Source organism: Schistocerca cancellata, chromosome 4 (assembly GCF_023864275.1).
Source record: "Schistocerca cancellata isolate TAMUIC-IGC-003103 chromosome 4, iqSchCanc2.1, whole genome shotgun sequence".
Lineage (NCBI taxonomy): Eukaryota > Metazoa > Arthropoda > Insecta > Orthoptera > Acrididae > Schistocerca > Schistocerca cancellata.
The window spans coordinates 562,959,882-562,977,795 of record NC_064629.1 but is presented as its reverse complement, the minus strand read 5'-3'; the positions used below and the strand labels follow the sequence as shown (position 1 = coordinate 562,977,795).

The 17,914-nt window shown below is 42.0% G+C and overlaps 1 protein-coding gene across 1 annotated transcript in view; it reads left to right on the top strand.

Moving 5' to 3' along the window:
• Positions 1–2,877: 2,877 nt before the first annotated feature.
• The window catches only part of LOC126184889 (cysteine dioxygenase type 1), a 134,616-nt gene continuing 119,579 nt past the window's right edge, over positions 2,878–17,914 (top strand). The window contains exon 1 of the mRNA XM_049927520.1: positions 2,878–3,122. Within this exon, the coding sequence (XP_049783477.1) occupies positions 2,893–3,122 (230 nt within the window). The 5' untranslated portion in view covers positions 2,878–2,892. The remainder of the gene's footprint in view (positions 3,123–17,914) is intronic.

The window sequence follows — 17,914 nt, the reverse complement described above, 5'->3', positions numbered from 1 at the left end:
GTTTTAGTAAGTATGTGAAATGCTTTCATATTGTAGTTTTATCTTTGCATTTGTCAGCATAATGAAAACCTATTATTCCACATGGAAATGGCAGACATGATCTTGGCGACTGCTCACAAGTGCAGGTCGTATATATACTGCCGGAAAAAATGCAACGTCCCCAAGGACTGTGTTCAGTGGCACCAGGGTATAATATATGCACACTAAGGGGTTATAGCGTTAGTGATCCATCTATCACGATCATCGGCGATCAGGTGGCCCTCAGGAGGGCTCTCTGTACACGCTCTGTGTTGACTCTGCAGGCAGTAACTTTGTTGGGTTTAGAGGTGAACAGTGTTTGCAACATTCATTCTATGGCACAGTCAAGACCCGCTGACGAGTGCGTGCTCCTGATGAACAGCTTCAGTCATTTGGTGGGTTGGTTGGGGAAGGAGACCAGACTACGAGGTCATCGGTCTCCTCGGATAAGACAAGGACGGGGAAAGAAGTCGGCCGTGCCCTTTCAAAGGAACCATCCCAGCATTTGCCTGGAGCGATTTAGGGAAATCACGGGAAACCTAAATCAGGATGGCCGGACGCGGGATTGAACCGTCGTCCTCCCGAATGCGAGTCCAGTGTGCTAGTCACTGCGCCACCTCGCTCGGTTTCAGTCATTTGAACAAGGTCACATTGTGGGGCAGCAGGAAGACGAATGAACGTATCGACGGATTGCTACACAAGTTGAGCTTGTATGTATCGGTGATGTATCACTGCTTTCAGCAGTGGTCTGTGGAACATTCGCACACCTGTAGACCAGGTTCTTGACGTCCGCGTAGTGCAGACGCACGTCAAGATCGACGCATTGTGCGAGCAGCTGTGGTTGACCGAACATCATCCAAGGACTAAATCTTGGCACATATAGGGCATTGGGAGCCGTCTGTTTGCAGCAGGATTGAGGTCACGCGTGCCTCTGGCCAGGCTACTACTGACGCCACGACACTGCCAAACATGGCTACTCAGGTGTCGTGGGAGAGTTGATTGGAGAGTGGAAAGGCGCTCTGTTGTCTTCAGTAGTGAGTTTCTGTCAGTATGCGAGGGACGGACGTACATGTGTATGGCGTAGACCTAGTGAGCTGCCTGTTCCAGAGTTCATTCGTCCACTACACGCACGTCCCAACCCACACTTTATGGTGTGGGGTGGCCATGAGTTCCAACTCGCCGTCACATCTTTCGTTTCTTGGCTCAAATGGCTCTGAGCACTATGGGACTTAACATCTGAGGTCATCAGTCCCCTAGAACTTAGAACTACTTAAACCTAACTAACCTAAGGACATCACACACATCCATGCCCGAGGCAGGATTCGAACCTGCGACCGTAGCAGTCGCGCGGCTCCAGACTGAAGCGCCTAGGACCACTCGGTCACACCGGCCGGCCGTCTGGCGTTTCTGTTGGATAAAGTAACCAGTGCCTGCTACGTGGCACGGGCTGTTATCCCCGTGCTACTGCCATTTCTTCGAGAGAAAGTTGATGTGCTTTCTCAACAAGACAATGCACATTCATATACGACCGCTGCTACGCAAAATGCTCTTAGAGGCGTAGAACAACTGCCCTGCCTGGCAACATGACTAGATCTCTCGCCAATCGAACACTTATGGGATATGATGAAGTGGGGACTTATTGGTTTTCCAGAGCCTGCAAGAAACATTGCCGAACTGCAATAAAAGGCGCATGATGCTTGTGACAATCTATCGCAGGATGCCATTCGGTACCTTTATGATCGCTCGCATGCGAGGATATACGCCTGCGTCGGCTCCAGAGGCGGTACATTGTGTTGTGACGCGAATGTCTGGGCACCGCTTAATGTGATATGTGTGTTTCATTTGGTCTGAATATACTGCTACAGTGATGAATCACCCGTCACCTCACCTGTCAACAAAATGATATTGTCCTATAGGGTGTTGCATTTTTTTCTGGCAGCGTAGTAGGAGGCAGATCACATTAGATGTGCTGTTATTTTACAGTAACAGAATAATGTGTTCTCATTTGTTTACTATATTTTGTAGGTCGTTCTTAAAACTGAAGAGAATTCAGTAGAAGAGATGTGTTTCTCAGTAGCGAAGATAAACAAGTGTTCATAGCTCTTAAGTTATCCATTATAGAGGCCATATTTATTGGGAAGTTTTGCTTCTTTTGGTCCACACTGCCAAATGGCATATTGATTTTAGAATCCTGCGTATGGAGATGTTATGGTTCAAATGGCTCTGAGCACTATGGGACTTAACATCTCAGATCATCAGTCCCCTATAACTTATAACTACTTAAACCTAACCTAAGGACATCACACACATCCATTCCCGAGGCAGGATTCGAACCTGCGACCGCAGCAGCAGCGCAGTTCCGGACTGAAGCGCCTAGAACCGCTCGGCCACGACCGGCCGGCACGGAGATGTTCGTGGCAAATGAAATAATGAATAAGATGAGCAATTACGGTTAAAAGTTTCCTCAGGAACAGTATACGCTGGATCGTACAGTGTAAGGACACCTTAGGCGTACAGAACAGCGCGAGTCTGGTGTCGATCGATGCATACACGTTCTGAACAGAAGTCACTGGGATTTTATACCATTTCTTGCGAATAGGCTTTCAGTTACTTGAGAAATGCTACGAGACGGTACCTTCGAATAAATGTAAAAACCCTAGTGGCCCTCGAACGCAAACGTGTGCTCCAGATAGATAGCTCGTTCTGACGTACGCTCGTCTTTTCGCAAGCCATTTCGTAAATTAATGTATTGCTAATGGATGCAAAAGCGTAGGAAGGTCACTGGCCAGCGGGTTTATCGCAGAGCGCGGAGCGTGGTGGCGGGGGAGCGGCGCGGTTTCGCCAGCGGCGACTAGCGGCCGGGCGACACACAGCATGGAGCGCGTAGCGAGGCAACACCAGCAGCAGCAGCAGCACGTGGTGGCGCACTGGCGCAAGGCGCCGCAGCCGCTGCCCGCCGCCGGCACTCTGCAGGAGCTGGCGCAGCAGCTGCACGCCGCCTTCCAGCACGACTCCGTCAACGTGGAGCACGTACAGGCCCTCATGGAGGCCTACCGCAGCGACCCCGCGCACTGGAAGAAGTTCGCCAAGTTCGACCGCTACAGGTGCGTACGACGCTTTCTCCGCTTCACACTGTCCTACTATAGCGGGAACGCTGCGAGCTTTCTGGTTGCGCTGTGCTCTCAAGTGTCGAATTGTAGTTTAGACGGTGGACCCATTTCTTGGCCGGCCGGAGTGGCCGAGCGGTTCTAGGCGCTACAGTCTGGAACCGCACGACCGCTACGGTCGCAGGTTCGAATCCTGCCTCGGGCGTGGATGTGTGCGATGTCCTTAGGTTAGTTAGGTTTAAGTAGTTCTAAGTTCTAGGGGACTGAGGACCTCAGAAGTTAAGTCCCATAGTGCTCAGAGCCATTTTGATCCCATTTCTTGATGACAATACGTTGGTGAGGGGGCACAACATTTCTTGAGGGCAAGCGCCCCTACCGGCCGTACGGATAGCATAAGTTTATCAGTTTTTGATTGGTCCGCGGCAGTTACCGATTATAGGAAACCTCTGTCACTATTTCTTTTTTAAAGGCTACAGCTTTTGGAAGATTAATCCTCCATCTTCAGACCTCCGTTATATACAATCGTTTTATTCAAACAAATGTTTCAGTGTTGTGTTGTTACGTCTAGTTTTAATTATTTTCAGGGAGTTGAGCGCAACTGCACGGGCGTTTGTTGACGACCCCGACTACAGGGGAGGGTAGCCACTACATAAACATGAATCTTTGTACGCAGGCATACTGCTGATCTAAATTCCCTCTCGTTCCGTTCAAGAACTCACGAAAAGACAAATGTTTCGTATTCCACGTTTAATGCTAAAGACCTACAAAAAACTTGTTGTAGGTAGTAGAGAAGTGTACAGAGATGCATTGACGTCACATAGTAGAACGAGAAGGCTTTTAGCCTTTTGCTGTTGAAACGTTTATAGTCTATGAGAGACGTGATTTTCGATATTCGCATATTCGTTCACTGCGAGTGTGTAAGATAAATGTTCAATAATCGCGTATATGGAACAACAGGAAAGATGTTCTGCGTTATGTAAAGATTTACTCTTAAAATTCAGGGTGAATACATTCCAAGCGAGTCAAGAAATCAGTAGGGACTTCATAAAGTAAGTTACACTTGTTGCCCCACACTGGAACCATTGCGTAACTTATAGAGGCGTATTGTCAGAAAGTACATGTTCCAAGTATCCTACAGAGACAGTTCTGTTGCTATACAGAAAACTGGTGTATCACAGGGTGCAGTGAAATGGCACGGAATCTGGGGACGTATTCCAAAGTTGAAGTACGTGTAACAGTGCGATTTTTGTGGGAAAAACGTCTAAATTGTACACAGATTCACCGTGAAATTCTCGTCGTATACAATGTCTCATCCAGGCGTAATGAAATGGTGCCAACAATTTGACCAACGCCACACTGACTTGTATCATGGAAACAGTGAAGAAGACCATCGACGTCGACCACTGACGACAGTGTCCCAGCAGTGTTTTCAACAAGCAGTGCTTTCGGCAGGAAAGTGATTACTCAGTGATTAGGACGTTCGCACAGCGGTTCTTGAATGCCTCCGTAACAAGGAGTGGGTTTCTGTCGTCGAGAAATGGAACGATTCGTAGAACGTTCCAAGGGTTGTCTACAGACATTGCCGGCTATACTGAAAAATAGTGTTATGTATCTGTGTCACTTTAAAGTGTAGTAGAGCATTCAATAAAAATTATTAAGTTTACCATAGTAATAATGTGAAATGAAATTAAGGAAGTTCACGTTTAGAAAACGGGTATTCTTCTCCTCCACCATATGCGAAAGGAATGTGGGAGTGTGGACCATAAAAGACATTGGTACACTAAGTATCCACTAGCTGACGCCGTGTAACGGCTTCATAACCACAGATGTAGAAAGATATATACATGCATACACTGCCGGTAACCTGTTGCACCACACACAGTGCACCGACTATCCCTGAAAAATTTCTAGACTGTGGACCAACATTAAATTTTAAATAAAACTAATTGAATATGAGATACAGAAAATTTTTTTCTCAAATTTAAATTTTCTGCACTACTAACATGAACATTATCGGAGAGTAATTGTTCATTTCATTAAAGGTGGCCAAGCGGTTCTAGGCGCTTCAGTCCGGAACCGCGAGACTGCTACGGCCTCAGGTTCGAATCCTGCCTCGAGCATGGATGTGTGTGATGTCTTTCAGTTAGTTAGGTTTAAGTAGTTCTAAGTTCTAGGAGGCTGATGTTAAGTCGCATAGTGCTCAGAGCCATTTGAACCAATCATTTCATTAAATTTATACCACTGTGCTATTTAGAAATCTTTAAATGACCAACATGTAGCCATGTACAGGAACAAATCTACATCTGCATCCGTACTCCTTGCCGGCCGTAGTGGCAGAGTGGTTCTAGGCGCTACAGTCTGGAACCGCGTGACCGCTACGGTCGCAGGTTCGAATCCTGCCTCGGGCATGGATGTGTGTGATGTCCTTAGGCTAGTTAGGTTTAAGTAGGGGATTGATGACCTCAGAAGTTAAGTCCAATAGTGCTCAGAGCCATTTGAACCATTTGAACCGTACTCCGCAAGCCAATATATGGTGTGTAGAGGAGGGTACACAGTGCGCTAGCAAAATTTCCTCCCTCCCTATTCCACTAGCTTATGGTACGTAGACTTCGTGGGAACAAAGATAAAAGTATGTTTCTTGATACTTTTTGCTCACGCTGTTTTGTTAGCAAGGCTCTCCGTGATGTACAACCTCTTTCTTGTAACACCACGCACAGCAGTTTGTTAAGCATTTCCGTGAAACTCTTACACTAAATAAACAAACCAAGCGCAGCTCTTCTTTCAGTCTTATCTGTCTCTTCCGTTAATCTCATTTGGTAAGGTTCCTAGACAGGCAAGCAATCAGCAACAATTAGTCGAACGAGGCTCTTACAAGTGATCTGTTCAAATGTGTGTGAATTTCTAACGGACCAAACTGCTGAGGCCATCGGTCCCTAGACTTACACACTACTTAAACTGACTTATGCTAAGAACAACACACACACCCATACCCGAGGGAGGACTCGAACCACCGATGGGAGTGGCCGCGCAGTCAGTGACATGGCGCCTCTAACTGCGCGGCCACTCCGCGCGGCTAGAAGTGACCTCTTTCGTGCGTGAACTACACTTACGGTTCTTCCTAATAATATCAGTCTGGTATATGTTCTCCGCAAGACTGGGTTCATTAAACTACATTTATTTATTTTTAGAGCCAGCTGCCAGTATTTGCACCAGGTGTTGATCATCTGCAAGTTTCTCTCTGAAGTTCGCAACAATTTTCCAACAGTATCACCTTCCCGTACATGTCGTTACACCCCATCCCCATTTCATTTACATATAAGTACATAGAATAAAAAATTAAATGAGCGTGTGACATTGTTGGCCGGGAGGCCTCATCCGGGGAAGTTCCGTCGCCGAGTGCAAGTCTTATTTCAGTCGACGCCACATTGGGCGACTTGCGTGCCCGTGATGAAGATGAAATTATGATGAGGACAACACAACAGCCAGTCCAAGAGCAGAGAAAATTTCCATCCCGGCCGGGAATCGAATCCGGTCCCACTGCATGGGTGGCAAGCAAGTTACCACTCCGCTAAACAGGCGGACATCCTCAGAATAAAGTTGAAGCAAGTGCGAATGTATAGGAATCGGTGTGAAGACAGCAAACGGGAGCATCAGATCAGTCATCTAAATCGGGAAATAAATATATCACTACGATAATAACTATGTACAAAGCTGTCAATGAAAAATGTTTGTGGATCCCGGTTGTAATGAATCAGGATCTCTTTCTAACAGACAAGTGTATAAATATATCGAAGAATATGCATTTATATAGGATCACACTAGATGCTTCTTTTGATGTCAGTGGAAAAGAAATTGAAGCAATTATTACACATGCAAGGCATAAACACTCATACAGTTATGATCAGAAATCAGATACGATAGAAAACGTTTACTTGCCGTAAATTAGCAACGTATACATTTGTTTAAGTAACATATCGTTTCTGACCGATCTTGTTCTGGAGAGATTAGCATTTTCGATAGTGAGATCCTTTCACAAGAAAAGGAAAGAGCGTGATAATAAAATTAGCATTTGTTTTGAAGAAGAGCTGTTTCCGTGTGAACGTCTCTGTTTGCTTGAACGATGAACTTTGTGAAGGAAAATGTTTAAAAGTTGAAATGGCTCTGACCACTATGGGGCTGAACATCTGTGGTAATCAGTCCCCTAGAACTTAGAACTACTTAAACCTAACTAACCTAAGGACATCACACACATCCATGCCCGAGGCAGGATTCGAACCTGCGACCGTAGCGGTCACGCGGTTCCAGACTGAAGCGCCTAGAACCGCACGGCCACACCGGCGAACTTTGTGAAGGAATCAGCAGGTATCTCTTCGGGACATGCGGAAGCTTTGACTGGTGCCTGCCAATCACAACGCTGGGCACTTATTTTTCAATTGGACCCCTCGAGCACTTTTACCAAAAAGCGCTCTTCGTCGTGGCAGCACATCGAGCCTACGTGATTTAGACACTTGCCTTGTGCCTTTAGAGATGGGTGCATTCGACTGACAACTTTCAGTACTATGGTGGGACTGCAGAAAGCGCCGGGTATTTGGCTTGTATTCATGCAGTTGGCGTATTCAAACGTGCTTTGGGATTATGTAGAATTGTGTCCTGCACACGTTGCAGTTTACATTCAAACTTTGCATGGGACACGTTGAGCTTTCGTTCTCGTTTTTGATCTCAACAGAACACATGATGATCGGTATCGTTTTCTGAGTTAACCGTCAGTAAATTCAAGTGACTAACAAACAGATTCTCTGTCTCGTAAAATCTGTTCCAGAAACTTGTAGCCTTATTTTAAGTATACTTGCACTATGACGTCCAGTGGCGATGTCAAGCGGTTATATCTGTGACTTCTATTTATCCATGAAGTGTAACCTTATGTTAGTTGTCTTTTAAAACATGGTATCGCGTTTTCATACGTTTGGCCTTCGTGAATTTATTATATTGTACCTCTTCCTTTGTTCACGAATTCCACCAATTGTCCTGTCTCTAATTCCGCCAAGTGTCCTTTATCTCTGTAAGTGAATATTCATCCACTTATATTAGAATCTACTCTGAGGCTACTATGTATAAATAAGCAGAATTTGCAATTACCTTCCGCAAGAACCTTACAGCACTTCCGGTGAGGTGACGTAAATGCAGCTCTTCAGGACACTCGGCTGCAGAGAGGGCGTCATGGGAAGTTATTTCTTCCACCACATCAAGCTCACAGTTTTGTCAGGTTATTAGGAAGCGTAGGTCACATGTGACAGACATATTGAATATTCTTTTTCAGGTACATCAGACTAAACAGTGTACAAATATCACATTGTCCACTTCTCGACAGGAGACAAAGCATGCTCTGCTGAACTGTTCTGAGAGCGCAGGTTTTTTTTTTATCCAGTACACAAGTGATTTCCTGTGATCAAGAAAGTACTGAGAGAGAAGTTCACAACCAAAACAACAACAATCATTCAAGTCATGATATTGGTGCAAAACGTTGTTTTGTAAGGGCGTAAATATTATGAAACAGTGACAGAGTCACAAGACCTGAAGTGTGATAGACAATATCTTCTCTTCTAACAATGGCTCCCTATTAAGAACGACGTACTGAGTTCTGATTGCTAACAATTCTTCATTCCAATACCTTTAACAGTTCGTAAATTCCGTTAGCGTGTATTTTGATTGTTTGGCGACGATGCGGGCATGTATCGACTCATTTCTGGAAGTTGACAAACACGATATCAACTCGAACTCCACTATTTGCTACCATCTGCATCTCGTTAACGAGCAGAGCAACCTTGATTCCACAAGATCGGTGCTTGCGGAAACCACAATTATTCCTACATAGGAGTTGTTGGGTCCCCAGGAAACGCATCATAAGCGAGCACAATATACGTCCCATTACTCTGGCAGAAATCTACATCAGTAAGATAGGTCTGTATTTCTGTACATCAAACTTCCTACTCTTCTTGCATTGATCTACACATTTTCTGCGCATGTGGCTCCCTCCGTTGTTCTAGCGACCTAAGGTAATGTGATGTTGGAAGAGAGACAAGTTCCTCAGTATATTTAGTAAAGAATCTAACGGGCACCGCACTAGACATCCCCTCTAGCGAGCGATTTGTCCAGGTTTTCAATTTCACAGTCACTTATTCCTGCATACAATGCGAACCAGAACTCCAATCTTTCAGAGATGATAGTATGAACCAAAACAAGGAAAAACCTAGTAAACATGGCTCTAAAATGCATACCTTAAGAGACAAAGCACATTTGCTACTGTCAGACACATCTCTTCTAATGAAAGATCTTAGCTTTCCATATTTTCAGAGGTAATGGAATGAATCAAAACGAATAAAAAGTCTCCAGTAAATATGGTCTCTAAAGTGAATAACTTTAGAGCTATGAGCACTTTCTCGTCTTAGTTATTGTGAAACATATCTCTTCTGCTGAGTACATGCTCATAGTTTTTAAGACATGCATTTTAGACCCAGTGTTTACGGGACTTTTTTCTTGTTTTAGTCCATACTACCTCATCCCAAAACGTAGAAAACAAGAGCCTGCAGTAGAAGAGATGTATTTCACAGTACCTAAGCTGAAAAAGAGTTCATAGCTCTTAAGGTATGCAATTTAGAGTCCATGTTTATAGAATTTTTTCTTGTTTTGGTCCACAGTATTACCTCTGAAAGTTTGTCGGTGGAGTTCTGGTTCACGCTGTATGTCACTTCCTCGTCTGTGGTATAGTCGAACTTCGGATATGCGTCACCAATCGGTCTACATCATTTCCATAAAAATCGTGCAAATGATCTATGTAACATGAAATATCAAAACGAAGAAAACACAAATGCCGAATGTGATGGCAGATTTTGCGAAATAATAGAGTCCGAAACAAGCAGAAATGAATAACACTTAAGTCCTGTCATAATGATTGTCCCCGTGAATTATGAGCTTCCGATATCGCTCCTGTCCCATCCCCTCATTTTGTCACACAGTCTTGTCACCGTCGTAGTGAAGGCAGCCGTTTTCCATTGCCCCCAGGGCTGAACCAATGACAAATGCTTTACATTCCTTTCCTGTCAGATTGCCTGTTCGGCAAAGAAATGATTTGCATCATAGACTTGCCAAATAAAGTGGTTTTCCTCGTGACATTTGCTGCTGACATAGAAAATTGTAAGTGATGAATCTGGGCAGCTTTTTTCCCCTACAGCATCTTTTCTCACTCCGTTTGAGAGTTAAGTCCGCAAAGAAAATCCTGTGCAGTCCAATATAATATTTATTACGATATTGTGCGTTTGTTACTTGTGGATCTTCAGCCAATATAAATGTTGTGAGAGATAACGTTCCACAACTGGCTGATTTTATAATGTCCTTTTATTTGTTGTTACTGTCAGTTTCGGCCGTTAAACCATTATCAAACGCCTCAAATACATACCAGAAACAAATTTTGCTTTTTAAAAATCTAAAAATTAGGAAAAAAGAGCATTTTTGTTGCATACAGTATGTTTTTGCATCCCTTACTACTTTATACTAACTCGGTAATTTTCTAAAAATTATATTTTTCAAGCTATCGTTGCCACCTCTTGGTGTGTTGCACGCTGCCACTCGTCTCCGATCAGCGGTCGACGGCCGCGGGCGAGCTTGACTCCAGTCTGCCACCTGCCACGGGGGCTGAATATTTTGACAGTGCTAGCCACTGGCGCCTGTCAAACGTTACGAAAAGAGCTTACAGTCCGTCAGCCGACGATACTAAGATGTACATCGATATGCAACACATGTTGGTGTAACTGGAGCTTAAGGAACGAAACAATCACTTAAAACGAAAAAAGGACGTTAAAATTGTGCTAGCTGTCGAACAACGTTATCTTTCAGACGTATAATGCTTCAGCAGTCTCATCTTGCATCTATCACAGAGCCCTATTTTCAGGCATATATTGCAGTATGTGTACATATGCACTGATTAAGATGGTTCTCTTCCTTAACAATCACCAGTGATTATTGTGCAACTAATGTATACATTCCTGTCATTGCTAATGGTTGATATCTTCAAGCTAACTACCGTAAACATACAAGGAACCATAGATAACTTGGGTATGTAGGGCCTATGTGTGTGAAATTTGGTGAAAAGTTTATAAATGTTACCCGAATTCCACCATATGCGAGACACCACCATTTCCTTTTATTTTATCTACATATGATTCAGCTCTTTCTCTGTTACCTTTAGTGGATAACTGTTTATTAAATACGAAATCGTAAAAACATAGACAATAAGTTAGAAACATATAATTTCTAACATGTTGCTTAAAAACATGTTCTCAAAATGAAAACGGTGTTTCTAATTCCATTGTAATTTAACTGTGTCATTGACGTCTTGAAAACACCTTGCGTTCTTAGCGCCAGTTTTATAATGTTTATAAATCTATGAACTGAAAATTATTTTTTAACAATTGTCATGGGAATTATCTTAGTGCACTATTTTTACTAAAGGCAATTGTATCCAAAAGCATATCGTACAATAATCATGGATTTTTTCCTTGGGAACATGGCAACCAAAATAGAACTAATGTGTTCAGAAGCCTAATTGAAGAAAATATCTTGAAGATACCGCACTCATCATGCAGAAAATTTCTGCTCAGAATTGCCAACTTCTGTGTAATTGTCGAGAAGAATTATTAACAAATCATTGCAACTTTAGGACAGTGGGTTATTGTAAATCGAGACGAAAAGTGAATGTCAGTCTCTTAGCATTAAATATCTGATAGTTCTCACTGTAAGAGAGAAAAAAAGCTATGAAGCGGAGTGTAGTGCTTTCTCGAGCTTTAGTCAGAATGTTCCAGGCCGGCATTATTTTGTTCCGCAGCCGGTGATAACCCTCAACCTCTGGCCCTTTTGCTGGCCCCAGATCAGTGCACAGCTTGAGGCATTAAAAGATCACTAGATGTGGAAACGGTCATGGCCTAAAAATTACCGCAACATGTTAAGACAGCAGTATGCACACTGAGATAGCTGTAACTTAACGAAATTGATATGGATTTTAGAGAAAAGGCATAGGACAGTTTGTCACTCATAAAGAAAATATCACAATTAGACTGGATGCAAAACCATTTCAGCATTAGGATCATTTCTGAATTTAATACAGAAAAAGTATGAAGTAATTTAGAAGTTTGGTGGAACCTTTTATAGACAGCACTCAAATAATTAGTTAAATTTAAATCACTTGCCCATTATCTTCTGAATTTAAAATCTCTCTCTCGCTCGCTCTCAAAAACAGATATTTAAGAAACAAATGTTTTTTGGTATTACAATTGTTTCGTGTTGCGCGATAAATACATCTCTGAATCGTAGTATTTTACATGATAATTAAAAACAAATCACTGCAAAGACTTTTCGTAAGAAAACTGTACGACGGGTATTTTGAAGACTGGATAATATTTATTGCTGACACCGTTTACGAAAATTTCTGGAATAATAGTGTAATCACCCACGTCGGTCACATAAATGTACTTTTCTTATCATGGCTAAAATTATCAGGGAATTCTCCTTTTATAAATGCCTTTCATACAAAAAAAATTTGAGAACAGAATAGCAACACTTTTATTATTATATGACTGCCAGTTATAAAATATCAGCATGTCTTAAATTCGTAGTGTCAAGCAATTAATTTCTTTCAGACAACAAATATGCAGATAAAGTCGTATTCGTATTAATTGAGACAATGGACACAAAGCAGAAAATTTTCTAGGTTAGGACAGACTCCCACCCTCCTCTCCCTTCTACAAATCTCTGTAAACTTCTGTTCCTTACGAAGAAACAGTTTCAATCCATTTTGCTGATGAGGAAACATAAAAGAGAAACTTATACCTGTAATTTAAAAAAGTTTTTAAATGATTTTCTGCAAATTAAGTCTCCTTCAGTTTAATTTTAGTATATCCATTAGCTTATCTTCAATGAAAAATGTAGTCAATTAGAAGAATTTTATTGCACATTTCACTTCACAATGATCCATGGAATACCTGTTTGCAGAAACTGGCGCTTTACACAAGAAATCTTTTTCTCAAGAAGATGAGTGATACTGTAGCAGTTAAACGTTAATTGTCAACAAGAATTTCCTTGTATATTTGTTTTTCCTGAACGTTTGTCATAAACTCGCGATACCACTTTGTGAGAATAGTAGCGTGCACAATCCAATTCTAACGGAATTATCTAGCTATTATAGTGATATTAGTCGTAACTGTACATATCTGTATTTGAATGAGAGAAACATAACATGTGTTTCAATCTTTTTAGTTGTTCAGGTACATGCGCGGTAAAACACATTCTTGAAGAACGTCGTAATACGGTATGTCACATTTTTACTTGTTTACGTTTAATACACAGCGTGCCGTGGCCGGAAATATCAGTATTCTTCAAACTGACAGAAATGGAAAGTAGATAAAGTTTACGAAGATATAAACTTCATTTCAAACAGTTTATAGATAAATGCTCGTAAATGTTTACTGTTATTACAAACTGATTCTATTTTTATTTAGTTGTGTTAGAATACATTTTTCGGTTAAAAATTACAATTATTTATTGATTAACAAATTTACAAATATTTATTGGCTTGCAAATTGACAAAAGTTCGTAATACTTTATCAGCAGTTCACAACACATTTACCGTAGTTCAGAACAAATCTAGAAACTACAAAATAAGTTTTAAGAAACAAATTACGATAAATTTTACTATTTCAACCACCTACTTCAACGAAAGAATAACATGCTGTGTTACTGGTGTTGGAGTGCGTTAGTGAGTGTAGCACGCTACATGCTGCGTATCTTCCTTCCTTCTCTCTTCATTCAGTTCCTTGCACACAAATGGAACAATATTTGATCAGAACATTTTCGTGCCCAGGTAATGAGGGAAAGTAAAGTAGACTGGGGGGTGGGGGCGGTGGAGGCTGGGGGAACTAATCATACTGGAAGCACATTGTATTTAATGCAGCTTACAGTACCTCATATACAATTTTTCTAAAATAAAATAAACTGGATCCTCTAAAATAACGTGACACATTACCTATCTACACAAAGGGTGTATTACTTCAGAAACCATTTGGGATAGAGCATCTGTCTATATGAACGCTTTTGCGTCATACGATAATTTTTCTCATTTCGAAAAATACTGACCTGCCCTTTTGGGGCAACCCGTATATCTCTCTGGAAATTCGTATGCGACTGACGACTTGCGTTGTTGTAGAGAGGAAACAGTCAGGACGAACAATCTGCATTTAAGCATATTTTCATAGTCTGTCAGAGATGAATTCAGTGCCTAGGTTGTCAAAGGGACTAATTAGGTAATTTACTGTTTTTTTACGCAAAAGAAAATTTTCTGCAGGATATAATACTACATTTCCTACATTTCTCATTCCTGCATCTTATTTGTGAGAATCACTATTGTTCTCAAACTGAAATGGATTACTGAGAACAAATTTCATGAGAGAATAATTTACCTTGAGGTTGATGTTGGAACTTCTTGCTGCTTAAAAGTCCCTGCCATAGGTTTTCTTTTGCCAGTGAACAGTACGTGAATAGTAGATGAAGAGAAAGCTCGAGTCATTGTGTCATAGGAAATAAATGAATGAAAATAATTACAGCACTTTAATTTACCGAGTTTTTTGAGCCCGATGTTGTATATTGTGTGTTTAGCTAAAGTAGCGGAACGAAAATTTTTAGCACGTCGATAACATTATTTTCAAAGTTCACCTCGTCAACACGTAATTCTAGAAACGTAAAAAATGGCTCTGAGCACTATGCGACTTAACTTCTGAGGTCATCAGTCGCCTAGAACTTAGAACTAATTAAACCTAACTAACCTAAGGACATCACACACATCCATGCCCGAGGCAGGATTCGAACCTGCGATCGTAGCGGTCGCTCGACTCTAGACTGTAGCGCCTAGAACCGCACGGCCACTCCGGCCGGCCCTAGAAACGTAATGCTAAGTAATAGATATACTGGGTGTTTCAGAAGTGATGAGAAATATTTAGGTATTTGACAGGAATGATCATTCGAAACAAAAAAGTCAAGTAAACATGGACTGTAAAACGCATACCTTAAGGGCTATGAGCAATTCTTGATCTTCGATACTGTGAAAAAAATGGTTCAAATGGCTCTGAGCACTATGGGACTTAACATCTATGGTCATCAGTCCCCTAGAACTTAGAACTACTTAAACCTAACTAACCTAAGGACATCACACAACACCCAGCCATCACGAGGCAGAGAAAATCCCTGACCCCGCCGGGAATCGAACCCGGGAACCCGGGCGTGGGAAGCGAGAACGCTACCGCACGACCACGAGATGCGGGCTACTGTGAAACAAATCTCTTTTACTGCAAGCTCTTTGCTTTCCATATTTTTAAAGTGGTAGTATGGACCGAAATAAGAAAAAATGTCCAGTAAACATGTTCTCTAAAATGCATACCTTAAAAGTTATGAGCACTTGTTCATTAGAAGAATTGTGTTTCAAAGTAGAGAAGATGAACGAGTTGTATAACTCTTAAGGTATACCTTTAAGAGCACATGTTTACTGGACTTTTTTTCTTGTTTTGGTCCATACTATCACTTCCCAAAATATGAAAAGCAAAGAGCTTGCAGTGGAAGAGATGAGTTAAATATTTTAGCAAATATTTCATTTGTGCTTTTGCCTGACTCACTCACATTTTGCAACACGAGTAGATGACCCATGATCAAAACCTTTATGGCTTCTCCTCACTTAATTAGTATAACTTCGATCGTCCTCGGTCCTAAGTAACAAGTAGTCCAATTACCGCAAATAGGAAAACTACCTGCTGGTGTGTGATGACTTTACTGGGCACGAAAAGCTCTGTAGGTATGAACTTGAATTTCACGAGCACAGACAGTGTAACATATAGGTCGCTTTATTCGTTCATAAGTTATCACGGAAGAGTCTTGCTTCGAACTGAGTCACGATGGCCAGCGAAGACGCTTCTGGAGACGCCACGGACGGCGGTGGGATACCAAGCTGACTGTCTCCCGCCATACGGCCCAACATGCAGGAGTGATGAATTGGGATGCCATTTCATTTCATAACAGCACCACTTTGGTTGTCATTCACGGCGCTCTGCACAGCGAAACGTCGACGATATTCTGTGCTCCGTTGTGTTTCCCTTCGGGGAAAGTCATCCTGGATATACATTTCAGCAATATAATGCCCGCCCGCACACAGCGACAGTTTTACTGCTTGTCTTCGTGCTTGTCAGAACCTCTCTTGGCCAGCAAGGTTGCCGGATCTCTTCCCAGTTGGGAACGTTTGGAGTATTTTGTGCAGGGCCCTCTAACCAACTCGGAATTTTAGCGATATAAAGCGTCAGTTGGACAGAATCTTGCACGATATCCTTCAGGAGGGCACCCAAAAACTCTATCAATCAATGACAAGCCGAATAACTGCTTCCATAAGGTCCAGAGGTGTACCAATGTGCAACTGACTTGCTCAATTAGTGAAGCTTTTCCTCTTGAACAAATAATCCAGTTTTTCTTAAACTAATCATTTGTTTGTCTGTGCATATACATCAGTTCTACCGATTTCTGTCCCATTCGTACAGTTCCTTCGTGGTATGTCGTTTTTCTTTCTTCTTTTTATCTGAGACGATAGATATAAACAACAAGGGAGCTGACACTTGTGGTTTCCTGATGCAGTTTGTGACGTGGTTGGGAAATCGTTAGTAACCGCATGAGAACCGGCAGTTGATCAACGCTTGGTGAAAATGCTAACAACTGACCATCAGTACAAGTAATGTGCGTAATTAGACGTAAAAAACACGTCATCTATTGCCTACAATATCGGGGATCTATCATGGTAACTATTCACCAATTTAGAATATCTAGGAGTATTTATACAGAGAGATTTAAGGTGTAAGACTACATGAAACTACCTTTGGAGTAAGTACATTCGTTTTGTGACTTACTGAGAGTATTCAGTGAAAACGTAATCCACTTGAGAACAACTCAGCTTACCAAACCCTTGATCAATCATGTTTTGCGTATTGTTCGTCTATCAGTGACCCGTACCAAGTTGGGTTAACAGGAGAGACAAAGAAGTTTCTGAAACGGGATGTGCAATTCGTAGCACGTTTCTTAAGGATTCTGTTGTACGTTCTACATCTACACGTATACTCCGAAACCCACCTTAAGGTGGTAGTTTTGTACCACTATCTGTTCCATCCGCGGATGATGCATGTGAATAACGATTGTCGGTATTCCTTTGCATTTGCCCTAATTTCTCCGATTTTTTTTTCGGTGTAGTCATTTTACAAGACGTGTGTGGGTAGATGTAATGTATTGCCCGACCCATCTCGGAATGTACCCTATCAGAGTTTCAATATCATACCTCTCCGTGATGCACAATGACCCTCTTGTAGCGTCTGGTCTGCCATTGGAGTTTTTGAGCATCTCCGTCATACTCTCGCACCGCTCCATAGCGTTCTTTCGCCGAATAAACGATTCCGTGACGCAATGCACCGCTTTTTGGGTGGATCTTGTCTATCTCTTCTATCAGTCCCAGACTGATGAGCAGCGCTCAGGAATCGCTCTAACTGGCGTTTTGTAAGCTACTCCTTTCGTGTATGAATTACATTCCCTTAAGATTCTTACTATGAATTTCAGTCACTTATGGTCGCTACGAACGGTTACTCGTGGGTATTTTACGGTATTTACTTTTTCCAGCTTACCAACAGTGTAACCATACAGCAGTGGATTTCTTAACCTATTTATAT